The sequence below is a fragment of the Struthio camelus genome, chromosome 4 (assembly GCF_040807025.1).
Source record: "Struthio camelus isolate bStrCam1 chromosome 4, bStrCam1.hap1, whole genome shotgun sequence".
Lineage (NCBI taxonomy): Eukaryota > Metazoa > Chordata > Aves > Struthioniformes > Struthionidae > Struthio > Struthio camelus.
The window spans coordinates 5,918,969-5,943,129 of NC_090945.1; the positions used below are offsets into that span (position 1 = coordinate 5,918,969).

A 24,161-nucleotide genomic window follows, 5' to 3' on the forward strand; every position below is an offset into this window, starting at 1 on the left:
GAGAAGCCTCTCGGGGTTGTGGGATCCGGAGCGGACAGGCTCCCGCGTGGGCTGGGGGGGCCCGCATGGGGCTCATCCCGGTCTGCAAGCACCCCCCCGGGAGGTGCTGCCGTCGTGTTGGGGTGGCCCCACATGCCCCTGCCTCCCTGCTCCTTTGTCACTCTGGCCCGCAGCCCTGCTGCACCTCAGGTGAGGGAGGACTTGGATCAGGCTGTGTGCAGTGTCTCTATGTGCTCACGCTGTCTGCCCTGGAAAGAAAGGTAAATGCAATCCCTGCAGGTGACTGCAGAGTGTCCCCCTCGTTGTGCCCCAGGCCCTGTGTTTGACATCTTGAGGTGCGAGACAGCTTTTCAGTTTTTGTTCAGCTCTGGTGTTAGTGGCAGAGGCAGTGAGCTTCTGCAGAGTTGTGGCTGAAGGGGTCGCTTGGGAGGGTGCGCACCTCTGCCTTGGGTTCTCCCAAGGATGCAGTGGTGCCCCGTGGACAGACTGTCTTCCCAGCCCAGGCAGCGACCACCCACTTCAACTCAAAGGCCTCCCTGGAAGAAAATGACAAGGCGCTGAGAGCTCCTCATGAGAATGGCACTGCAGAGCCACGGTTAAGTCAAAGCACTGTGGAGGCTGGGAGGGTCCACCTGGGCTCCTGTGGGTCAGGTCTTGCTGTATCACACCCCATTTGCTCAGGGTCTCCTCCCTGAAAGTGGGAGTCCCAGTCTGAGGAAACCTGTGGTGGTTTACTTACAGAGCGGTGCTGGGGGGATCACTTTGCTCACTGGTACCAACCCACTCGCTGGTAATGCTGGGGTCCCATCCTGTTTGGAGCAGAGAGCCCCACTGCTCCGCTGGTGTGCTTCCCACCTTCCTGCACAGCAGTAACACAGAGCTGTGGCTTCAGTGGCTTCTCATAGCATCAAAAGGACTGTTTCCAAACCTTTTTTTTTGTTGCCAAGCCAAGATAAGGGATATCCCCCTGCCACCCGAGTTACACCTGACCAGCGTCAGTTACATAGTGTCTGTTGGGGGTACTACATGTGCCATGCTGCACATCGGCGAGCTCTTGGGCATCTATCCCCTCCACCTCTCCCTGGAGCAAGAGCAATGGGAAGGGGGTGGATCCCAGCTTGGTTTAGAGAAGAAAGAGGAATTGGGGACCCTTCTGACACATCTATCTGTATTGCAGTGCACGGAGACCACCAGAGGAAGAGGTGGCCGCCTCCTGGGGTAGCCTGCTGATGCTGATCTGCACACAGTCCCTGCGCACACACAACAGGTGAGGGGGCTTTGCGTCATAGGGCTGGGCAGGGAGACCGTACTGTCCCCCCACCCCTGTGGGAGACACCCTGGCACTTTGGCTGTGCCCTGTCTCCTCAGTATGGAGGGGAGCTAAGCCCTGGTCTGCCGAGACTGCTTTGCAGAAATGCGCTAGAGAAAGAGCAGTAAGTGCCTGTGAGCACAGCCCAGAGGAAGACACTGAACACAGAGAGGCAGCAAGCACCACCCAGCAGCACACCTGTCTGTTTCTGAAGAGTCCCTCCAGGCTAGGGAGAGAAAAAGGGGTGCAGTGATCAAGGTGAAAGGAGGGACATGCTTGCTCTTCACCACAGCAAGGCTGTGGAGATGGTGCTGCAGCAAATATGCCCCCATCTCAGCCAACACAGGTAAGCAGTGCTGGGCAGACAGACCAGGGAGGGCTGTGCTGGGCAGGGTCTGAAGTGCAACTGTTGAGGGCAGCAAGGCTGGGGGACCCCAATGGGATGGCCTCCTTTGGCCCCCACAGGCTGGCCATGGGTTTGTGTTTCAGCCCAACCCTGCTCCTGCTCTCAGGCTCTGAGCTCTTGTGCGCCAGTGTGAATGGGAAGGACACGTGTGTTGGCAGCCCTTGGCCTGAGCCCTCCAGTGACTGTCCCCAACAGTGGCAGGGTTTGGACACAGGTGGCAGGGATCTATTAGGCTCATGTGTTGCCATTCAGCCTACCTCTGCAGTAGCTGGTGAAGCTTTATGGAAATGATGGGCAGGAGCATCCGGAGAGATGGCAGCTGAAGCACAGAAGAAAAGTGCTTCCTCTTCTGCAGTCTAATCAGATGCAGAGCTCCTTTCTTTCTTTCTTTTCCTCCTTATGAATTTTTCTTGGTGGAAGGGAAAAGTCTCTATATATTCCAAAATACCTTTAGGTAAGTAGGTAAGTTAGTTGCCTAGAGAGCAATGTGTCTGTCTGTAAAATTGGTATGGCTTGATTTGGAGTGGAAGATAAATACAGGGATGATGGGAAGTCTCTGTCTTGAGCTTTACTATCTTTACGGTTATTTTCTCCTGCCAAGCGAAACCACATGTGGGAGTGACCCGTTGACACCGTTGGGGTTAACGCAGTTGATGACAGGGCTCCTCCTTTTTGGTCACCTGCAGCATGACTGCACACAGACACACTGTGCTGCAGTTGGGGGTATGCGGGGAGCAGAAGAGCAGGGCCGGCCGACTTCATGGTTGGGGTGCTGGGAACAGCTCCTGTCCCTGCTGCAGAGCTCCTGCAAGGGGAAGGCGGTGCGGTGTGAGGGGCGCACAGTCCCCAGGGTCTGCTTGAGCAAGACCTCAGAGACAAGCTGTAGCTCTAGGAGCTGCGGCCGGCAGCACTTGAGGGCAGTTAGGCTCCCCTCACACTGGAGATTCTTTGCTCAGCTGCCTGTAGCTACTCGGAGGGGCCGGGCACACGGAAAGGGCACTTCGACATCGCTGCTTTCATGGGATTGCGAGGGAGTGTCCTGTGGGACCCCGATCGGTCTGGGGGCTTTCTGCTGACCCTGCGCAGAGCCCAGATCCCCCCTGTAGCATTGTTTCTACCTGCTGCTCAATCAACTGGTACATCTCAAAGCTTGATAGAGTCTTGAACTGGCCCAAGGGCAAAGCTGGGAAGCTGGGGCCGCCCCGCTGGCGGCAGCCAAAGGAGGGCAGAGCTGGGGAGGTGCGGGCAGAGCAGAGGCCATGCAGCAGGGCCTCAGCGCCTGGGAAATGCTGGGCAAAGGCTGGCTGGGCCCAAGGGCAGGGCCGGGGCCACGCCAAGGCCCGAGGCCAAGGTGGGGGACAGTGGCAAAGAGGCGGTGGCGATGCGGGAGCTGGGAGGGAGAGGTGTGTGTGTCTGTGTGTGCCCGACGGCCTGCTTCTGGCCTGCAGCTGCTGTGGCCGAGGCTGCTGCAGTACGTGGTGCCAGCCCAGTACACGGGCCTGCTGGTCCCACTCTGCTGCTGCCTGCGTGCCCTGGCAGAGAGACGGGAGAAAGCAGAGTGCGAGGCAGAGGAGGCAGCGCCCGAGGCCCAGGAGGGTGAGGAGCAAGGTGGGGAGCAGAAAGTCCCGGCGCGCTGTGCCAGGCTGGGTGGGAGCGGGGCGGTGCGTGTCCCTGCCATGCCGGGGCTGCCTTCGGAGGCGGCCGTTCAGCTGTGGGAGGCCGGCAGGGCCGGTGCGGAGGCGGCAGGGCCAGGGTCCCCTTCAGCCGTCTCACGGGGGCGTGAGACGTGGGGCAGGCAGGGCCTGATGGGGCTGGGCGTCTCACGCAGCCTTTCTTTCTGCCTGCAGCCCCTCTGGCGGCTCCCCAGGCCCTGCTGGCTCGCTTGCTGGTGAGTAGCGGGGCCCTGGGGAAGGGGCTTTTGTGGCTGGGGCGAGGGGAGAGATGGTGCCGAGGAAGGAGGTAGGAGCGTGTCGGGGGTGCCTGAACCTCCCCTGCCCGTCAGGGCTCCTGCTCCTCCTGGGGGCGGCAGCACCCGGCAAAGCCGTCGGCTGCCCGCTGCTGGCGGGGGCAGCTGCGGCTCTTGGGCAGGCGTGAGCCCGTCTCTCTGCTGCCCCGGCCTAGATGGTGGCAGCGGTGGTTCCGCATGCAGGCGGTGGCCGTGCAGCCGTGGCCCTACCGCTGCTGCAGGTGCTCCGCGGCATGATGCCTGGAGCCATGGGGGCGAGGTGGGCTGCAGAGATCCCCCTGCTGCTGCGGCACCTGGCAGGTAAAGCGCCAGTGGGAGGGAGAGGCTGGGGGCAGAGGGGGTGGGAAAAGGCCTTGGGCTCACCAGCCTGGCGGAGGGGAACAGTGCCGGGTCTGGCGGCGCTTGTCAGCCCGACGGCCTGAGGCTTTGGGGCGTCGGACCACACAGGAGACGCCTGGGCTCTCCTGAGGTGCTCGCTAGGATGGCAGCGAGGGCTTCTGCTTCCTCTGGCTTGGCAGGAACAACCACGAGCTCCCTGGACGTGGCCGAGTGGGAGAGCCTTCTGCTTAAGGTGCGGTGTCCGCGTGGGGGCCGCAGGTGGATGGGGAAACGAGGAGACAGGAAAAGTGCTGGGAGGAACCTGGGGGCTCCCTGTTTGGGCACCGAGCGGCACGGGCTCTTCCCGAGCAGCCTGCGCCTGCCCCGGCTGTGAGTGCTGCGCGCTCAGGGGAGCTGCTCTCACCCCGTGGGGCACAGCTGAGCACGAATGCAGCCGAAGGTCGGGGCAGAGGCCTCTGGATCAGCCCTGTGCAGTGGCACCGCCTGCTTCTGGCGTGTGCCGAGCCCAGGGGTCTCGAGTGGCGTGTTCGGGGAAGAGCAAGAGGCGGGTTGCAAGAGGGGCGGGTGGGGAGTTGGGCTGTCGGGGAGAGCTCTGCCCCGGCAGTCTCTGGGGCCACTGGGATGTGCAAAAGGCCCTGGCAAAGGGCAGGGGAGCGTTTGCTTCATCTCCCGCTTGGCCCTAGTTCCTGCGGACGTCGCCAGAGCTGGTTGAGAGCGAGGCCTGGACTGTGGGCCTGAGCCGGGAGCTGAGCCGGCAGCTGGGCAGCTCTCCCCGCCTGTCCTGGGAGAAGGTTTGTTCCCTGCGCAGCGCCACTGCCGCTGCGTGCTCTGAGGGCTGCAGCGGCAGAGCCCCAGGACGCTCAGGCTGGGTCGAGGGTGGGCTGCTCTCCCTGCTGCCCGCTCTCTTTCCCCCAAAAGGTGCTCCACTCCATGCTGAGCTGGCGGTGGGGCTGGCTGGCCGCCGGCTGCTGTTGGGGCTGGCGCCGTGGGCACCTTGGTGGGTCCCGGCACGGTGGGGTGCGCCATGGCCTGGCCCTCTTCTTGCTGGGGCTCGGCCTCTTCTCTTGCAGCGGTTCCTGTACAGGGCCGTCGGCACGGCCCTGGCAGCTTGTTGGTGCGTCAGCCATGTGGAAGAGCAGCTAGTGAAACACCTGAAAGAAACAAAGTACCTGGAGCTATCGGAGGTGCAGGTGAGGTTTCCTCATGTCGGCCTGCTTTGCCGAACATCCCCTGCGTGTCCTGGGGGAAAGGTGCTGCCCAGCCGGTGGAGCTGGCCAGGGCTGGGCGCAACTTCTGTTGTGTCCCACTGTGCCGAGAGCCTCTTCCAGCTGGCCTTGTCCTCGGTCGAGGAGTTCACAGAGACTTTCCAGCAGCAGAAGGTAAAGGTTCGGGGGTGTCATCGTCTGCTTTCCTTCTGGCCTTTCCTCCTTTTCCTTCTGGCCGCTTTTCCCTTCTGCCCCAGCGGCAGCCTCGTCCTGGCTGCTGCGTTGCGTTTGCGCCTCTGGTGAGAGCTGCCTGAGCCCTGTGGCTTGAAAGGGGACGTCGCGGTGCTGGGGCTGGTGGGGTGTTTTTGGGCAGGAGGGGGTTGGTGCCTGGTGGGTCGGAGCTCCCCAGCTGGGGCAGCTGCAGTGCTGGCTTGCCCGCCGCCGAGTGGTGAAGCCCCAGGGCTGGGGGCGAGGGAGGCTCTGCCCTTTGCCCGTGCCCGTGCGAACGTGCTGGCTGCGGGGTGGGTGCCGGCCCCCGATCCTGAGCCCGCGGGAGCTTGAGCAGCGCCATGGGGAGCAGCCGGGAGGTGAGCGGGGAGCTGAGCCGCCAGCCGGGTGCGGGGCAGCTCCGGCCTGGGGAGCGCATGGAGCCCCGGGCTCAGCGGGGCCGTGGGCTGACGTGTCGGTGCTTCTCCGGCGAAGCCCCAGCAGAGCGACACAGCGAGGACCCGGGCTGCTCGCGCTGCCCTCATGGTGATGTACAGCCGGATGGTGCTGAGTGCCCCCAGGGAGCAGCTGCTGGCCCGCGTCGAGAGAGACGTTGTGGGGAACGTCCTGCGGCTCTACCGAGAGGGCTGCCAGGTGGATGCTGGGGGCGCAGGGCAGAGCTGGCCGGGTGCTGCCAGCTCCAGCCTCTCCTCGCCCTTCCCACGGTGGTCATCACAGAATCACAGAATCACAGAATCGTTTAGGTTGGAAGGGACCTCTGGAGATCATCTAGTCCAACCTCCCTGTTCAAGCAGGGTCACCTAGAGCATATTGCCCAGGATCACATCCAGACGGCTTTTGAATATCTCCAGCGAAGGAGACTCCACCACCTCTCTGGGCAAAGAGGTCATGCCAGCACTGCTCACCCTGCTCCCCTGGGCCGGGGTCCGCGGGTCTTTGCGGCCGGCAGCTGAGGCAGGCACTTCTCTGCCTGTGGGAGGCTCCTTCCCAGGAGGGGAGAGGAGATTCCCTTCCTAGGCCGCAGGTGCCGAGCTGGGGTCTGCTGGGCTCCTGGTGGGCGCAGCCTCCTGCCCGCACCGTGCTTGGCAGCAGATTCCCCCCAGCTGCACGGCTCTTTCCGCCCTCGGCCCTTCGTGGAGCTCAGAGCGTGTTTTCCTCCCTGGGGTCAGGACGCACAGCTGAAGCTCTCCCTGGCGCAGAGCGTCACTGAGATCAGCCTCGCCATCGGGGCTGTGGGCACCTGCCCCAAGTTGGAGCTCTGCTGCAAGCAGGAGCTGCTGCAGACCCTGCTGGTGAGTGCCCGGAGCCAGTGCTGTCGCGCAGGGGAGCTTTGGGCTCTGCTGTGGGGCAGGTTTGCCAGAGGTGTGATGCTCTCCTGGGGCAGCGCGCGAGCTCCCTGATCCGCGTCCCCAGGCAGCAGAGCGCTTGGGTGCTGGCACTCGGGGCCATGGCGGGGCAGTGCGGTGCGTCTGGGCGCTGGGGAGCTGCCGCCTTGTCCTGCGGGACCTTTGTGGGAGCGGTGGGGGTGGCGGGGCCGGTGCCTGCGGGCTCTGGCAGAAGAGGCCATGGCTGAGGCAGGCAGGAGGGCTCTCCTGCACCCCTGCCCGCTGCCCACTTTGCGCGTGTCTCCCTGTGACTTGCAGGAGGTGATTCGGGAGGAGCCGCAGGAGTCCCCGGTGCGCCCCCAGGCCATGGTGGCCATCGAGCAGTTGAGGTAGGGTCTGTCCCCGGGGCTGCAGGAGTCGCTGCGTGTCCCAGCCCAGCCGGCTGGTGTGGCTGGGGCTGCGGGCGCTGGATTTGGGGCTGCCGATGGGGACGCAGGCAGTCAGTCGTCCCGTGGCTCGCTCTGGAGAGCGCTAGGAAGCCCCCTCTGTTTTCTCTGCCGTTTTTCCGCTGGCAGCAAGCTGCAGCCCCGTCTGAGCAGGGAGGAAAACCGCAGCCTCCTGGCTCAGTGCTGTCAGGGCGTCGTGTGCCTTGGTCGCCCGGAGCAGGTGGAAGAGGAAAGGGAGATGGCGGCGGTGGCGGCTGCTCCACGCGCACCGGTACCCACCGGCCCTTCTCAGCCGCCCCTGGGTGGGGGCCCAGCTGCGGGCGCCCTGGCCCTGGCAGCCGCTGGCTGCACCGGTGTCTGCGCGGGGTGCCTGGCCTCAGTCCCCCTTTCTGGTGCCAGGGTGTGCACATGCTGTCCCTGTGAGCGCTGGGCCAGCTCATGGCAGCCCTTCTCCAGGCAGAGCCAGGCCCTGCCTGCTTCGAGGACATGGTGCAGGTGAGTGTCCCTGGGGCGGTGGGGAAAGTGTCGCCGCTGGCAGCGCGGGGCAGAGCTGTGGGGATCTCGCGCGCGGGGCTGGTCCAAGGAGGGGAGCTTCCCTGCGACTAGGTGCAACACCCCGAATTGGCAGGGAGGGAAATGGTCCTAGTTTCAGGTGCCCTTGGCCTAATTTGGCCTCCAAGCTTTTCCCATCGGCAGCAGCAGCTCACTTGCAGGCTGCTCACAGTGTCCTGCAGAGCTGCCTAGATGAGCCCGAGCTTCTCCCCAGCACAGCTGGGAGCGAGGGGCGCTGCACAAGTCAAAGCTGCCCGGAGCGGGGAGGTGCCCGTGGGGAAGGGCTCCTCGCCCAGGGCCAGGGCGCCCGGAGAGACCGGGGCCGTGGAGGCGGCAGGGCTGGAAGGGAGGGGGCTGGCGAGGGGCATCGGGTGGAAAGATGCCCGTGGTGAGACAGGGCTGCCCGTGCCCAGGTGCTGCGGCGCTGGCTCGCCTCAGCCCACACGTGCGAGCAGGAGAGGGCCCTGCAGGTGTGCATCCAGCTGCTGGGTGCTCACAAAGAGGGACGCGAGCACAGGGTGAGCAGGGACCCCCCCGTTCCCCGGTCCCCTTCCTGCTGGCTGCAGCCCCGGCAGGGAGCCCTGCCCGGGCGAGCGCCGGGTTTTGGGTCTCCCGGGGCTGCGGGGCGGCCCCTCGTCCCCAGGGCCAGGGGAGGGCGAGTGGCTGCAGGGGCTGCCGGTGACCTTTTTGCCTGCCTCTTTCTCCTGCAGCGAGGCCGTGCCTGCAAGCAGTTCGGCTGCCTGGTGGGACTGCTGGGGCCTCTGACAAGCGACGTGCCAGCCGCGTCCTGCCAGCGGGCAACGACCTACCTGGGCCGCCTGCTCCAAATAGGAGGTGAGGAGAGCGGGCCAGGGTGTCCGCCGCTGCTGTCTGAGGGCAGGATGTCGTCACTGGTGCCAGAGTCCATCCCCCTCCGCAGCCGGCCCCTCGCCTGGCTAGCGAGCCCGCTGCGCACGTTCAGGGGTCCTTGGCTTCGCCGCAGCCTTCGTCACCCTCCCTCAGGTCCTCCTTTATCCGCATGCGAGGCTGGAGGGTCGCTCCCCACGAACGTGCCTCCCCTTCCTCCTAGCTCCAGCTGAGACCACGGAAGTGGCAACCGAAGAGATCGGGCACCTGTGTGAGAAGCTGAACACTGATGCCGCCGAGTCTCTGCTGGCGACCTCCGTCAACATCGCGGAGGTAACTGGTCCCCAAAAAGTGGGTTGGGGGCCCGGTGCCGGGCTCCTGCCCGTCTCCCTGTGCCCTCCAGGGCCTCGGGCCGTTGCCCAAGCGAGCTGTCGCAGGGGGACGTGTGGCGCGAGCAGGAGGCAGGAGACATGTCTGTCCTGTCTGTGTGTGTGCATGCGTGAGAGTGCTGGTATCAGGACGTGAGTTTTGCATCTGAGCAGCCGGTGACATGGTCTCTTGTGGTTCTGATTTCTCCCCAGATTATCTGCAAATATTTCCCCCGAGGCCAGGCCACAGACTTCATGAGCGCCGTCGCAGAGAGCTTGCTGTGCGCCAGGCCCATGTGTGCACAGGCCGCTGGGCGGTGGATGCTGACGTTTCTGGGGGAGTGCAGAGAGCAAATACTCAAGGAGGAGGTGAGAGAGGTGTTTTTTCCATTTGCCTCTGGCTGTTCTCTGTTGTTGGCCGTTGGGCCTGAAGAAGGACGGGGCCGAGCTGCACCGAGCCGTTCTTTCTCACCTTCCTGCTTTCAGGTGCCTGAAATTGTGACCACCCTTTACACCTGCCTGCGGAGCAGCCGGCAGAGCACCCCCAGGGGGTTTGTGCTGCGGGCGATGTTGCTCCTGGCTCGCTCTCACCAAGAGCCGGTGCTGGACAGCCTCCTGCAGCAGCGCCTGCCCACGGACAGGTCTGTGCCCTCACCCTTCCCTCTGCAGCCAGAGCCAGCCCCAGGGCGCCTCTGCCTGCCTGTGGGTCCCGGTAGGGAGCAGGCGGTTTCCCCCGGGAAAGGCTGAGCGCTGCAGGCTCGTGGGCTCGTGTCCCTGCGCCGACCTGTCTGGGCAGCGGCAGCCCCGTTGCAGACAAGGAGAGTGTTTGGCCTCTTGTGAGGGCGTTGCAGGTGCCCGAGGCTGTGGGCTCACGGGGAGCATCTGTTCCCTTGCAGCGACACGGTGGAGCTGTGGAGGAGCCTGGGGAGAAGCGCCCTGGGGTGCCCCATCCTCGTGCGCTTAACTGAAAAGTTAAGGGCAGCTGGAGAGAGCCGCTGTGGGAGCGACTGCTGCGCTTGGGAGCTGGGCAGCAGCCAGGCGGCCCTGGAGCCTCGCACGGTACGGTCAGCGGCAGAGGCGTTTGTGTGCTTTGCGTCTGCTTTCCAACTCGTGCTTCGGCGCGAGGGAGTTTCGTGCCCGTTGCGAGCGTGTGTGGAGCCTCGTGGGGTGCTGTGCCGGGGCGGCGGCAGCGTTGGCGGTGCGTAGAGCTGGACAGTTTGCTGCTCCCGTGCTGCTCATGTGAGAATTGAAGAGAGTAAAAGCTGCCCAGGCTGGCAGGGGGAGGTGGATGGAGGGAGAAGGCCTTGCTTCACCAGGTGGTTCTTGGTTGACTTTCTCTGTAGATCACCTGCGCCCTCTCCGAGGTGGTGTCGGTCCTGCTGAGCGAGACGCTGGTCCAGCGCCTGCTTCCCTCGCTGCTTCCCTGCCTGCTGGGGCAGGTCAGCGAGACGCTGGGGGAGGAGATGGCGCTGTCCGTCAGGGAGCAGGGGAGCGACGACCCGCCGGGCAGGTGAGGAGCAGCAGGGGCCGCTTTGCTGTTAGCTTGAGCCTTGAAGAGGGCAGAGGGTCGTTTCAGGGGTGCTTTGCCTCTGCCCCGGCAGAGTTTAGGCTGAGCGAAGGCAGACCTCCCAAAGCAGCGGGGCTGTTTGAGCTCTGCTAAAGAGAAAACTTCCCCCAAGCTCTGCGACTGGCGATTTCTCTGTTTTTTTTTCACCAGACTTTTTGTGGAGGCCTTAGAGCTGGTGCTGGCGAGGTGCTTGGAAGAGCGCTGGCTGCGGCTGCTCCGGAAGCAGGGAGCGTGGGCGTCGCTGGCTGAGCCCTGGGCTCACATGGTCGGTGTGTGTCTCCTGGCGAGGTGAGAGCGCCCGCGATGTGCCCTGCCTTGCCGCAGGGGCTGTGCGTGGGGGAAAGGGCTGCCGGGAGCTCTGCCGAGGTGCAGGGCAGCGTCTGTCGGGGTGGGTGAATTTGGGGGTCGGGGCCTGTGGCCGCCCTGCGGGACGGCATGTCCCGAGCCTGTGGGTGCTTTGTGTGCCGCGTGCTGCTCCGCGCAGAGCTCGTCCCGCAGTGCCTGGTGGAGAGCCTCTTCCCGTGGCTGGGTTCGCCCTCGGCATGCCTGCGGCTCACGGCCACGGCTTTCTTTGCTGACGTGAGGCAGCAGGTGGGGCAGGGAGGGCTCGGAGGGGTTCCCTATGAAACAGCTGCTCAGGGCGTCCCTTTCTGGGGGCAGAGGGCAGCAGCAAGCGTCGCGGGAGCCACTCGCGGGGCTCCTGCTTGGTAGGAAGCCTCTGGGGAGCGGAGGGTCTTTGTTGGGCGCCGCCGAGCCCGGCCGGGACGAGCTCCTGAGCTCAGTCGGCCATGGCAGAGCTCCTGCGGGCCCTGGGCCTGACTGCAGATTCCTACTGGGAGAGGTTGCCCCGTGCGGGCCGTGCGCGAGGCCTCCCCCGGTACCACGCAGCTGCTCTCGGTGGCTGTCCAGCCCCACAGCCGCAGCAGCAGCCGGGCCAGCACAGAGGGAAGCCCCCAGCCGCGGGGGAGTCCGTCGGGGGCCATGGGGCTTCCTGCCTCTGGAGCCCGGGGACGCGGCTATTGCTGCGTCTGGCCTGGCGGGAATGGCGGCCCGATGCTAGCGGCCCTGTGGCTTTATTGCAGCTGATGAAGGACCAAGTGGTGGAGGCGAGCGAGCTTCTGAAGCCCCTCTTGGTGGCCTTGGTAGAAAGATCGCGCGACCCCATCAGCGCCGTGCAGAAAATGGCTGTGAGAGGCATGGGCAACGTGGCTAGTGGAGTGCCCGCGAAGGTGAGATGGCCTTTGCTGTGCTCAGAGCGCAGCCCAAAGCAAGCGCTGCCGGGGGAGAGGTGCGCAGGGCTGGAGGAGCCGAGGCGGCTGTGGGGCTGTGCTGGGGCCGTGCTCCTTGCTCTGGCGCCCGCAGGGTGGCGGAGGGGAAAGCGGGTGCAAAGAGGGGCTCCGCGGGCTGGGCTTGGTTTGGGCTCGCTCTAGCAAGCGCAGCCCTCGGTGCTGCCACAGCGGAGAGCAGCGGCAAGAGGCAGGACTAGTGAGCAGCCGGTGTGCCGTTGCTCCACAGCTGGAGAGGCACAGGGCAGCCGTGGTGGAGGTGCTGCGCAGGGGCCTGGAGGATGCGGCCAGCACAGAGGTGACTGCCGAGAGCCTGCTGGGGCTCCTTGCCTGAGAGCAGTGACTCTGTCTTAATCTCCCTCCCCGGAGCCCGAACCAGCAGCCCCGCCTGTGTTTTGGGGGCTGGAAGTGGCAGCTTGGGGCCTGCTGTCAAGCACAAGAGCAGGTGAACGCGTGCTGGGTTTTGGGGAGGGGCCAGAAGAGAGGCCTGGTTTTGGGGCGACAGCTGGAGGCTCAGTGGCTGTTTCTGTGGCTGGAAACAGAGGCCAAAAGTTCTGTTTTTTGGGGGGGGGGGGTGTCAAGAATCACAGAATCACAAAAATGGTTGAGGTTGGAAGGGACCTCTGGAGATCATTTAGCCCAACCCCCCCCCCCCCCCCCGGCTCAAGCAGGGTCCTCTAGAGCACATTGTCCAGGACTGTGTCTAGACAGCTTCTGAATATCTCTGGAGAAGGAGACTCCACAACCTCTCCGGGCAACCTCTTCCAGTGCTCTGTCACCCTCCCAGGAAAGAAGTTTTTCCTCAGGTTTAGATGGAACTTCCTGTGCTTCAGTTTCTGCCCGTTGCCGCTTGTCCTGTCACTGAGCACTACAGAGAAGAGTCTGGCCTCATCCTCTTGACACCCCCACCCCCCCCCCAGATACTTGTACACATTGATTAGATCACCTCTCAGTCTTCTCTTCTCCAGACAGACTGAATAGGCCCAGGTCGCTCAGCCTTTCTTCATAGGAGAGATGCTCCAGTCCCCTCATCCTCTTCATTAGCCCTCCACTACACTCTCTGCAGTAGTGCCATATACTTGTACTGGGGAGCCCAGAACTGGACACAGGACTCCAGGGGAGGCCTCAGCAGGGCTGAGCAGAGGGGCAGGATCACCTCCCTCCACCTGCTGGCAACACTCTGCCTAATGCACCCCAGGATCCCATTGGCTTTTTTTTTTTTTTTTTTTTTTGGCCATAAGGGCACATTGCTGCCTCATGCTTAACCAGGTCCTTCTCTGCAGAGCTGCTTGCCAGCAGGTCAACCCCCAGCCTGTACTGGTGCAGGGCGTTATTCCTCCCCAGGTGCAGGACCCTGCACTTTCCTTTGTTGACCTTCAGAGGTTCCTCTCCGCCCAGCTCTCCAGCCTGTCCAGCTCCCTCTGAATGCCAGCACAGTCTTCTGGTGTGTCAGCCACTCCCCCCAGTGTACTCTCATCAGCAAACTTGCTGAGGGTGCACTCTGTCCCTTCCTCCAGGTCACTGATGAATATATTGAACAAGAGTGGACCCCGCACTGACCCCTGGGGGACACCGCTAGCTACAGGCCTCCAGCTAGACTCTGCACCACTAAATGGAGGCTTAGTCTCTGTTTTCAAGCACAAAAAACAGCTCGCCAAGTCCTGTGTTTCTGAGCGCAGAAGCAGGGGTGAAGGCCTGTGCTTTTGGCGGGGGGGGGGTCAGAAACAGGCTTTGAGGGCTGTTTTGGGGGTTGGAAACAGAGCCTTAAAGTCCTGCTTTTTTTTTGCACTCAGAGACCGAGGGCTGCGTTTTTTGGGTCAAGAGCAGAGCCCTTGTCAATGTCTGTGTTCAGCACACCCTCCCCCTGCCCCCCCCAACCAGCTCAGTCCTGGGTTTGTGAGCTCAGAAGCAGAGGCCAAGCCCTCTGTTTGGGAGGGCCAGAGAGGGAGGCTCAGGGGGCTGCTTTTGTTACTCAAGAGAGAGAGGCCAAGTCCTGTGTTTCTGAGCTCACAAACTGGGAGTAAAAGTCCTGCGTTTTTGGGGTCAAGAACGGAGGCTTAGTGAGCTGTTTTTGTGCTTGGAAACAGAGACCAAGTCCTGCGTTTCTGAGCTCAGAGACTAAGTCAGTCTTGTGTTTTGGGGACTTGGAAACAGAGGCGAGTTCGGCTGTTTCCAGCCCCAAAGCAGAGACTGAGGGGCCCCTTTGGGGTGGGGGGGAGGCAGAGGGGTGGGGGGGGGCAGGGTGCACGGACCCTCCCCGGGAGAGGGGGGGGAGGGGGTCTGTCCACCAGCGCCCCGAGGGCAGGGAGGCCGGCATGCACCAGGCCGAACCTCCTGTCTGAGAGAGTTTCTGGCGCAAAAGCGGTTTTTTGGGGGGAAACACCAGAAGACCCCGTGGGCCAAGTCCAGCCTTTATTCACCCTCCAGCCAACGCTCTCGGTGTTTATTAACCTCTTAGCGGACAGATGCGGGATCACTATGAAGTAATGGGGCAGCACCGAGTCCGCGCACAGCAGCTCCTTAGTCACCGCTGGGTCACCGCACGTAGCAAACGGGGCAGCGTTATTGCGTGCGCAGCAGCGCAGCGGTCAGCACGGCTCCCCTGTACAGACGCTCCCGGTTCAGTCCTGGTCCCCTGGGAAAGGCGGACATCGCTCTCCCAGCCGTGACAGGGATTGATTCATGGCCCCGTGCCCTTCCGGTCGTGGTTACCCAAGCAGCTGACGGTCCTTGACTCCGTATCGGCTACTTAGTCCACAGGGATTCCCTGTCCAGGCGCTCGTTGGCCCGCAGCGCTGCAGCGCTGTGAGGGTGCGGCGGGGGCAGCGCCCGGGCTCCCCGCGGGGACAGGTCCACGAGCGCAGGGCGCGCCGCGGGCCGCGTCGAGCGCTTATTGCCTCGGCGCCTGAGCGGGGGCTCCCCGGCGCTTTCCCCAGCGAGGCGAGAGCGGAGCGGCAGAGTGCCCGGCCCCGCTGGGCGAGGAGCGCCGGGCGGCGCCGCCTGAGGTGTGTACGGGCGACCCCCGCGCAGCGAGCAGGCGGCGCTCGGGGCTGATCTCGGGCTCTGACTGCGGCTCAGGGCGCCCTGCGGGGGCTCCTCGTCCCGCGGAGCGCTCCGGCCGGCTCCCGCCGCCGCGGCGTCCCCCGCGCTTCCCCCTGCCAACGCCCCTGAGCCACCGCGTCCGCCCCCGCTCGCTCCCCGGCCAACTCGGCCCGATGCTCGGGGCCGGCCGGTATCTGAGCGCGCGGGTCTCCCTGCGGTGACCGCTCCCCCCGCTCCGGCCCGCGCCGAGCCGGCTCCGGCGGCGCCCGCTCGGCTCCGTCCGTCCGTCCGTCCCGACCCCGCTGCCGCCAGCCCGGGAGGGTCCCGGAGGTCCGGGGCTGCCCCGCCCGTGGCAGGGGGGCAGCAGAGGGGACCCGGCCCAGCCCCGCCCTTTGCGGCTCGCCCGGCCCGGCGCTCAGGGCAGCCACAGCTCTCCGCGGGTTCCGAAAGCCCGGGTCGGGGTCAGGCCTCTCGCCCCCCCTCCGGTGTCCTCAGCTCCCTCTGGTACCTGCTACTCCCCCTGCTTCGGTTCCTGCTGCCGCCTCTTCCCGCCCCGCCGGTTCCGGTTTCGCTTCCGGTCCCGCCCCGCCCGGGGCCGCCGCCCACCTGCCGCCCCTGAGCGCCGGCAGCGCCGCCTGGCGGCCGCGGCGAGGCCCGGGCAGGTGCCCCCGGCGGGGCAGCGGCCGGCGCCGTGTGCAGCTCCGAGCTGCCGGGCGGAAGCGGCCCGGCCCGCGCGGGGGGCGGAGGCGTTGCAGCCGCCCACGGCGAGCGTGTCAGGCCTCAGCAGGGCCCCGCAGCCCCCCGCCCCGGGCGCGGCGCAGAGCAGTGCGGCACACGGCGACGGCGCAGCCAGGCTGCCGTTATGCTCCTGAGAGCAGAGCGCTGTTAGCAGTACAACATGCTGCCCCGGCCCAAGCAACGCGCAGGAAACACAGTGCTCTGAACGCGCTGTATTTGTTTGCAAGCCATAACATGGGCAGAGCCCCCCGAGAGCCCCCAGACCGAGGAGCAGCCCCAGCCCGGGGCACCGTCGATGCAAACGGGCACCCGCCCCTGGTCCTCGGCACAGGCGTCCCTCAAGCCACCCTGTCAGCCCCAGGGACCGGCTGCAGCAGCCCATTAGCAGTGCGTCAATGAAAGAAGAAAGGGAGATTAAAAACCCAGAGCCAAGTGCATGTATCAAATATAAGGGACATTAACAAATCCTTCACAGCTGTTTTCTGGTTTTTGAAGTTAGGCATGTAAAAGTAGCACCAGTTCCTGAGCTACCAGAAAAGGAGCCCAAAGGGGACGAATCCGTGATGTGTCACATCAGGAAAAACACAGATAGGGACCCGCAGGGCAAGGACACCCCAGTCACACGTGACACGAACAGTCCCTTTGCGCTCTGCAGCGAGGCCAGGCGTGACACTGATGCTGGCAGGGCCTGGAGCTGCGATGCCGAGACGTGTCATATGCCCGCACGAGCCACCGCAGAACAGTGCCCGTTGTGGGGCTCCTAGCCCCTCCAGCGGCCCGGGCACCCCGGGAGCAAACTCGAATTCCTGAGTGCCAGGCTTGCTGCTGTCCTGCATCGTTTCCCTCCGCGCAGGAAAAGAAAACCATCCCAACTCGCCCTGCACCTTCAGCAAGGATGAGCTGGTTTTCATTCTGGCTTTCGGCTCTCGGAGGTGGGACAGTGATCCCCTCCGCCATGCTGAGGGCCACGAGCCCCAGCTGCTCTCCTGGAGGACACGGAGCCGTCTCTCCGTGCAGGGGACGGAGCAGAGCAACGCGAGCCCACTGTGCCTGGGAGCCCAGGGATGCTGCCGTGCTCAGAGCCCCCCAGGACAGGAACGGCTCTGTGGTGGGGCCAGGAGCCAGGGGCAGCGCCACGGGGCTGCAGCAAGTTTCCTCTTGGAGCCTCCTCCCAGCAGGGCTAAATGACGCCCCGCGGCAGCCCTCGGCCTCCCTTGCACAGGGGATTATTTTCTCTGCAGCGTTTCACCCCTGCTCAGATGCCAGCACTGACTCCCAGACGGGCCCTGCACAAACTCTCTCCCAAGGCAGGGAGGGGAGCAGCAAAACCAGGGAAACGGCCCAGCCCGAGAACCAGCAGGTCGACCTCCTGCGTCCGTCAGGCCCCGAGCAACAGCACTGAGCCTGACGCGAGGCTGCAGCATCGCTCCCACCGGAACACACGCAGTGAGCGGCACGAACCCGCTCTGCCCGAGCTGCCCTGCTCCCGAGGGAGGTGTTTGGCTCCCAGGGACACAGTCATGGAAGCGGCAAAGCATGAAGTAAAGGAGCGTGGTAGAGATGCACACGGAGAATTCAGCATCGTCTGCCCTGCCTGGCTCCAACAGCTGTGTGCAATGAGGGAGCTCAGTCCCGAGCAGAGGTATGAGATCATGCACTGCTGTTCATCACTCAAAGCTAGAGCCATTCCTTCTTTGCAGAAGGCTATAAAAAGGCCAGCATAATTCTTATTGTCTTTTCTCCTCCTCTTTTTTTTTTTTTTGATTTATAAAAAGCTTTTGCAAAACAAAAGTGTGCACCTCATTAAACTTCTGTACCATCGGGCAGATTGCTGTGGACTTGGACTTCTAAGTTCACCTGCTTCACCTTCCCACCTTTCACCTTTGAGGCACCCGCACTTTCCCTCAGGATATTAATGTTCCTCACAGTGCAGTATTGGCTGTTCGGAGCCTTCTCCGCTCCCTTGGGCAGCTCCACCTTGGTGTTCAGGACATGCTCCTCCACGATGGCTCTGGCAGCCTCCTTCTTCCTCTGCAGCTTTCGACACTTCCTGGTGATGAAGCAAACTCCCAAAAGCACCAGCAGCAGCAGCATGACAGCAGCGAACGCACTCCCGAGAGAAGTGCCCGTCTGCAATAAGGAGGCCGCAACAGCTGCTTCTTCCATCTCCAAGATCAGCGATTTCATGTTGGTGCCGTTCTTGATCTGCTCGCCTTCGTTGTCATAGACCAAGGAGTCATCCAGCATCAGCCTCCCATCGCTGTCGACCAAGGCCCTGCGGCCACGTTTCAACTGGTGAGTGAGAGATCGCTGAACACGAGGCCCCGCAATACTCTCTGGGCCAATTATGTAGATGACTTGAAGGTACCACTGATGCCCAGCTTCCACCTTGAAGAAAGAGAACACATGCACACAGGAAATTTTACCGACAGTTTTTAGATCAAGCAATTTTTCTTTTTTTAGGCAAAGGTAGAGCTGGTTGCATTTTTTTTGTCCAGCTTTTTGACTCATAAAGATATCGACAAAAATGCTCACTATGCTTCTAGAATACCTGCAATACTATCTGTCACCCAGTTTGGTGATCACTCTTCCTGACTATCTTTGGCAACTGTAATAAATAATTAAGAAACATTAAGAACCTGTTTTTAAAGAGCTGCTTTTCTGCATGCTTTGAGAAGGTACTTTTCCAGAAGAGCTTAAAAAAACAGAGTAATTTCTTCAGCGCCATTTTCTGTACTGGAGCATTTGCTTCTTAACTGGCTCCCCTGTTAATTTATGGTACAACCTCAAGAAAGCCAAGAAACCACACAGGCAAGAAGAGTTCACTGGGCTACAGAAGGCCTCTTTGAGGAGGGGCAAAAAACCCCAGAAATCAGCATACACAGTTATACAACATACGCAATCACGAGCTTCCTCTGTGTGCATCCCGAGAGGGTGGTCTCTGCTACGATCTAGCCCTGCTCTTCCACATCTCACAGCGTCCACCATCTCCGTACCGACAGGAGTCGTGATCAGGAGTCTCCTGCCCCCGTAACTGGGAAGAGGAGCCAAGAGCTCCGAGCTCCTGCTACCTTCAGTGAACTAGGGGGAACGCCACACAGTTTTTGCACCCAGGTGCCGAACAGAGGCTCTGGTTTCTCACATTGCGTTAATACTGAGACAAACCAAGCAGAGAGCTTCCACAACACGGTCCACAAATGCGACTGTGCGTATGCGAGTCCACCTAGCTGCAGGAGACCACGTCGTGGGTGTTGAGACGAGCGCTAGCGTGTCCCACCTCACCGTCAGGCTAGTTGCGGGTTGCTGTTATATTGCAGAAGACTGCAGGACCTACCCTAGCAGGGATTTGTTTTTTCTAGGCAGCGTCAGGCTGACATCCCTTGCCACGTACCTTGTAGAGAGCGTCCACCTTGAGAGTAAATCCATCAACTCCAGGCATGCTGCTTACTGAATGAAACTCAGATAATTCAGAAGCAAAGTGGGCATCAAAAGGGACGTCATGGAAGTACTTATCAGTTACTTCTGGTTGGTTTCGGTCCTGGAAGGCAGAGAGGCTTCAAGAGCAGGAACGCACACTACCAGCAACACGTACATAACAAGCAGACCCTCAAGGGAGGTGACTGCAGTGACAGTACAAAGCAGAGCACCGCTCAAGCTGAATATGCCTTTAGAAGATGTCCTCTCCCTCCCAGAAACTCTTGCTGATGCAAATCCAAATGGGGACAAACCCTTCCTAGTCTTAAAACTGCTTCCTCTGTTTTACAGATAAATTTTAACCCATTTTCAGGAATTTTCAGGCTAAGCCTGGCATTTCTGCACATCTTTCCAAAGGGAAGCCAGAAGCCAGCTCTCTGAATACTACATACTATGCAAAAACCAAATCCAACCGCCCAGTCTTTGCAAACAGTTGTACGAGGTGCTATAAAAGGGCCTCATTTACCTACACACACACCCCCCTATGTGGACACTTATATTTGTTTAAATGTGTAGGTTACAGCACAGAAAATATTTATAGCCTATATATGATTTGTAATCCCTTCATACTGGTTCAGCACTTACCATTTCAACAGTAGCCTTGTAGAACTGAACGTTAGGAGAAGAGTTTAACCAGCCTGCTCACCTACGCATGCCAAACGGGACTAATACTGTTAACATCACCCTTCTCCTGGAAGTGGTAATGTGGCTGCTGGCGAGGACGCTGGCAAATGGTAATTTCAAAGCACATAGTTGGAGCTAAATGTGTCTTGGCAGCTAATCACAGCTTTATACAATGAAGAAGAAGATTTTCTGGGTAAGTGATAAATAAATCTGCCTTTATATGCTGTCAGTCCTGTCATTCCCAAACCATGGTATAAAGAGGAATCAAGGAAATTTATAAAAGTTTGCTACTTCACTCTTTTTCTCCTCCATCTCTTTATACTTTAGACTAAGAAATACACATGGATATAAGACCAAGGAGAAGCTGATCGGGTCTTCACAGTTTGAACCTGTCTGACAAGCAGTACAAAAAGCCACCACGTTTCATCTCTCATCCCTCTGCAGTCAGAAGCTGCTCGTACTAGGGAGAAACCAAAAACAAAGCAGAAGCAGGCGCCAGTTCTGGAAGCAGGTGTTTCCGTGAGGACAGCTCACAGATGAGGGACGGGTCTAGCGCAAGCAACACGCTTTACTGGGGCTCTGGCTTTCTGTGGCCGCGCGGGGTTGCAGGGTCTGCCCGGAGACTCTGCAGCATGTTGTGGAGTTTGGGGTCTCTGGGAAAATGGAAAAGCAGCACTGTTGAGTACTTTGGGACAGTGAGGCTAGTGAGAAAAAATAAAGGCTAAAATAGCAAAAGCTGCAGACTAAAATAGCTAAAGCTTCAGACTACAATAGCTAATAGGAGCTAAATATCACATGAGCAGCCTAGGCGCTAAGTGCTTCTGAAAAGAGGAGGAGGAAGCTAACACTGGTTGGTGTAACACGTTGAATCTAATCTTGCAGTCTGTGGTCGTTTCAATCCCCAGATTAGGCCCAGCAAGATGTAAGCACTCAGGTCCTGTCCGGACGAGGCAGATCCAGGGCCACGTAGCAAATATTCTGCTAGATGCTGGGACACTCACCTTTTCCCATGGCCAACCAGCGTGTCTTTTGTCTAGACTCATCAAAGCAACGTGTCACCCTTTCAAAATGAGATGTGTTAGTGTTTTTGCTAAATACACTTCATTTTCCCTCTTTAGACAGTGCTCCCTGCGCTGGCTCCCTGATGGGTGGTCCCTCCCCACAAGCCAGAAGGTCATTTAATCCCCAGATCTGTTCTACACTACTGTGACGTGGATTTAGTCCTTCAGAATTTCCTCCTCTAGAAGCTTCTGAAGGGGACAAGGAAATACAGGTCTCAGATAGGGTACAAGAGGCATCACCAGACTTCTCCAGGCATGAACACACACATTGCTGCATATCGTGGTTTTGTCCACAGCACAAAACTTACCAGGAGGAGAAATCTGTGCTTCAGGTGCTTGTTGGGTTGAATACAACCATACTGGGGTCCCTCGTTATAAATGGTTCCCGTTGGGTCAAAGAAAGGCACGTAGCCATCCTTGCCAGTACAGAGGTAGACCTTTTCCAGCTGTAGCTTGTAAGCAGCATTTAGGTTTTGTTCGGGGTTCCAGAGCACGCGGCCATACAGGATTTGACCTGAGGACGTTGGGAGAAGAACAGTCGGGTTAAATTCTCTGAAGGACAGCAGGGAGGAGAGGATATAAATTCAGCAAGAGAACTATTCCCAGAGCCAAATGCATCAACTAGAAATGGATCTGGTTCTCAATGGGTTTTGATTTGCATGTGCAGATGCCATAAGCACGTTCTCGCCTTGTCTTCTGGTCATGCAATTACAGAGCTGCAACATGCTTAAAATGGCATTTGCTGCTGCAAAAGAGGTAAAGCCAAACGTAGGTTTTACCCTTCTCTTTCATGGAAGCAGAAGTGGTGAAGACAGAAGCATCAAATACAAGTGGTACAGGAAAGAGAAAGATCCTACCCTTTGAAAAAGCCCCTTTGTAATCCATTTCTGCCAGAGACATTTCGGATTTGGTGGGATCCATCAAGAACACTTTCTCATTGTTACAGAGCTGAAACTCTGTGTTGAGGGAGTAGACAACAGGAACTGGGCGGTTTGTCTGCTGGAAGGCAATTGGGATCAAAAATCTAAAATTGAGACAGGAAGGGAGAAAGGAGAGATTTAGTCCGGGCAGTTCTGAAGTTACACGCTGGTGACCTCTACAAGTCACTTTACCTTTCCTCCCTCCTGCTTTATTATTTGCAGCCCACACTACAGTGGTATTCATGCCAAGCTGACTGGTTCCCTCACCCTGCCCAATTTTCCAGTAACGGCACAGGGCCCCGCGCAGCCAGTCAAAGGCAGCCGATGACAGGTTTGCTTTCCTTCGCGTATGGGGACAATCTTTTACTGCCTTGACAGGGGACAGTCTCGGTCACAGGGGGATGCCTGAGGCAAAGGAGAGGCTCGTCCTCTTCCCTTTTCGTGGCTGTTGTAGCATTGCCACGCGCCTGCTGGGACCACGCAAACATCCCAAGCCAGCTAAAATGGTCCTGCTGATGGGCCAACCACGACTCCTTACCGTTCAGGGGCATGAGCCGTGCAGGCCAGGGGCTTGTCCCCGGGCTCGACCCACGGCTGTGTGGGCTGTACGGTACAGGGGATTAGGAAGATTGTGTACTCTCCGGAGTAGTCCTTCCTGGAAAGAGACGGGAGACACTGCGGTCACCAAACCGACTCCAAGCTGTTCACCCAAGCTGAAGCGTTTGCCTAAAATCCACCGTTTTCTAATTAGTGCAAGCAGGGGAGACAAGAGTTCAGAGGAGGACCTAACCCACGTCCAGAAACCTCCGTTTACCCCAGGAGTCACAGGGGGGATGAACCTGGCCTACAGTGCTTAATTGGACCCTCTGTTTGTGCAGGAGCATGCCCGGAAAGAGGAAATAGTCACAGACAGAAATAATAACAAAGACTTTTCTTGTTTAAAGGTGAGCCAAAACTCTCCAGATTTTAACATACCTACTTCCATCGAGCACAGCACTAATGATTAAGGCAGTCATGAACAGAAGTCCTGCTTTAGCCTGCAGACTGCAAAACAACCTTGAACACAGTGTCACCACTGGTATCTACCTAGACACTTGCATAATTCCTAGAAAAACGCATTTACAAGATGAACTGTTTTTTTTCCTCTACTCCTATGACTGACAGAGCAGGCGTCTCAGCACTGCCAGTTGCTATCTGCGTGCTCTAGCTCTGAACCCTCGAATAAGGTTGGCTCGTGACCACTCCACCCTATCGCTTGCTCTGTGGCTGCCAAAAGGGCAAAAGGGATTGCTCTCTCTGGCCTGGACTTGAAGCCACCAAATCCATTTCCCAGAGCCTCCAGGATGGTCACTGTCACGAGGATTCATAGTTTATTAACACAGCGCCAGTCAAATAGCTTTGCTTGGCCTGCCAGGAGCTGGCTCCACAAGCAGCTCTGCTGTCAGCACCGCGCGGAAATACAATGGGCTCCCTCCCCTGGTACGATTCTCGTCCGGGCTCACTCAAGGGCGAACGTGGACAAGGAGGAGGAGAGGACGCCTTCCTAGGAGCTTACAAACCGGAGCCTGCCTGAGGAAGAGCACAAAGAGGCTGTCAGGCCAAGTAATGCTAAATTCAGCCACAGTTTCATGCTGGTGACAATTACACCAGCAGCTACGGCTATGATGGCAAGCGGAGGAACGGTGTGTCAGTATGAACCGTTCCCACTGCGCTGCTGCTGTTACTTTCCCGCACATTCACTGCTTCCGAAGACCGTCTGCTGTGGGAAGCTGCTGCAGGTGTCTGAACCCACTGTCCTCACCTGTTATAGGAGCTGGTGGCTCTCCAGAGCTGGTAAGGCGAGTCAAATGTCTGAGCGCTCCACAGCAGCTGCAGGTCAAACTCAATCCCTCCCAGGTGCTCTGGCGTCATTAGAAAAGACTTCACATCTGGCAGGCTGTGGTGCTCCATTACAAAAAGCCCTGCGGGGAGGACAAGGGATCCCTCAGGGATTTGCCACCGGCCCTGCGCTGCGCCTCTCCCTTGGAGGTGGCAGGTAAGGCAGAGTGCCAGGAGCCCCCACGCTGCACATCTCGTACGGGGGGACTCTCCATGGCAAGGGGGACCTCAGCTCTCGCATTAAGACAAACTGGAGAGCCAGCACAGCGGAGCCGCTATTGCTGCCTCGTGTCCAGGAGTAATTTTTGCTATTGGTAGTAGCGCTGTGGCTGGAGCAAGCTGGGGGCAGATCTCAAACACACTGCTGATCAAGACAAACTCTAACACTTCTGCAGCCTGCTGCTGCCCTAATACTGGCTGTTGCAGAACTGGCAGCAGATGCCCCTGTCCCCCTTCCATGACATGATGCTGTGCTGCTCCAATCTCCTATTTGAAGCAAGAGTTGTGGCACATCCATGTGAGACAGCAGCAGAGGGCATGGAGCTGACCTGCCCTTGGCAGGGACAAGAGATGATGAAGAC

General features: G+C 60.0%; 2 protein-coding genes across 9 annotated transcripts in view; one reads left to right on the forward strand and one right to left on the reverse strand.

Annotated features, from left to right (window-relative positions):
• The first annotated feature begins 65 nt into the window (after positions 1 to 65).
• On the forward strand, positions 66 to 16,978 carry LOC104152112 (maestro heat-like repeat-containing protein family member 2B). Of its 7 annotated transcripts, XM_068941190.1 has the most exons (22): positions 97 to 595; positions 1,178 to 1,267; positions 3,164 to 3,323; positions 3,563 to 3,674; positions 3,837 to 3,981; positions 4,200 to 4,252; positions 4,704 to 5,210; positions 5,928 to 6,745; positions 7,097 to 7,167; positions 7,354 to 7,495; positions 7,624 to 7,719; positions 8,190 to 8,294; positions 8,487 to 8,610; positions 8,846 to 8,955; positions 9,204 to 9,359; positions 9,477 to 9,631; positions 9,887 to 10,049; positions 10,334 to 10,500; positions 10,708 to 10,845; positions 11,640 to 11,786; positions 12,073 to 12,288; positions 14,302 to 15,430. In XM_068941190.1, the coding sequence occupies exons 11-20, from the start codon at positions 7,663 to 7,665 to the stop codon at positions 11,641 to 11,643; spliced, it is 1,179 nt and encodes a 392-aa protein (XP_068797291.1). In that variant the 5' UTR covers positions 97 to 595; positions 1,178 to 1,267; positions 3,164 to 3,323; positions 3,563 to 3,674; positions 3,837 to 3,981; positions 4,200 to 4,252; positions 4,704 to 5,210; positions 5,928 to 6,745; positions 7,097 to 7,167; positions 7,354 to 7,495; positions 7,624 to 7,662; the 3' UTR covers positions 11,644 to 11,786; positions 12,073 to 12,288; positions 14,302 to 15,430. The 7 variants fall into 7 exon arrangements, with proteins under 7 accessions (XP_068797290.1, XP_068797291.1, XP_068797292.1 ...); XM_068941191.1 differs by lacking the exons at positions 12,073 to 12,288; positions 14,302 to 15,430 and adding an exon at positions 16,865 to 16,978; XM_068941192.1 differs by lacking the exons at positions 97 to 595; positions 1,178 to 1,267; positions 3,164 to 3,323; positions 3,563 to 3,674; positions 3,837 to 3,981 and having other exon boundaries at positions 4,088 to 4,252.
• FRAS1 (Fraser extracellular matrix complex subunit 1) overlaps positions 16,061 to 24,161 on the reverse strand; it is a 184,378-nt gene continuing 176,277 nt past the window's right edge. For both annotated transcript variants that reach the window (XM_068941185.1, XM_068941184.1), the window contains 6 exons: positions 23,504 to 23,663; positions 22,241 to 22,357; positions 21,640 to 21,806; positions 21,091 to 21,296; positions 19,015 to 19,161; positions 16,061 to 18,011 (listed from right to left, as the gene is read on the reverse strand). In XM_068941185.1, the coding sequence (XP_068797286.1) occupies positions 17,427 to 18,011; positions 19,015 to 19,161; positions 21,091 to 21,296; positions 21,640 to 21,806; positions 22,241 to 22,357; positions 23,504 to 23,663 (1,382 nt within the window). In that variant the 3' untranslated portion in view covers positions 16,061 to 17,426. The remainder of the gene's footprint in view (positions 18,012 to 19,014; positions 19,162 to 21,090; positions 21,297 to 21,639; positions 21,807 to 22,240; positions 22,358 to 23,503; positions 23,664 to 24,161) is intronic.

Coding starts and splice junctions, on each gene's coding strand:
- LOC104152112 (XM_068941187.1), top strand. CDS start 2,975: ATGCAGCAGGGCCTCAGCGCCTGGGAAATGCTGGGCAAAGGCTGGCTG. Junction 3,324..3,562: donor CCAGGAGGGTGAGGAGCAAG/GTGGGGAGCAGA, acceptor TTCTGCCTGCAG/CCCCTCTGGCGGCTCCCCAG. Junction 4,253..4,703: donor GGGAGAGCCTTCTGCTTAAG/GTGCGGTGTCCG, acceptor GCTTGGCCCTAG/TTCCTGCGGACGTCGCCAGA.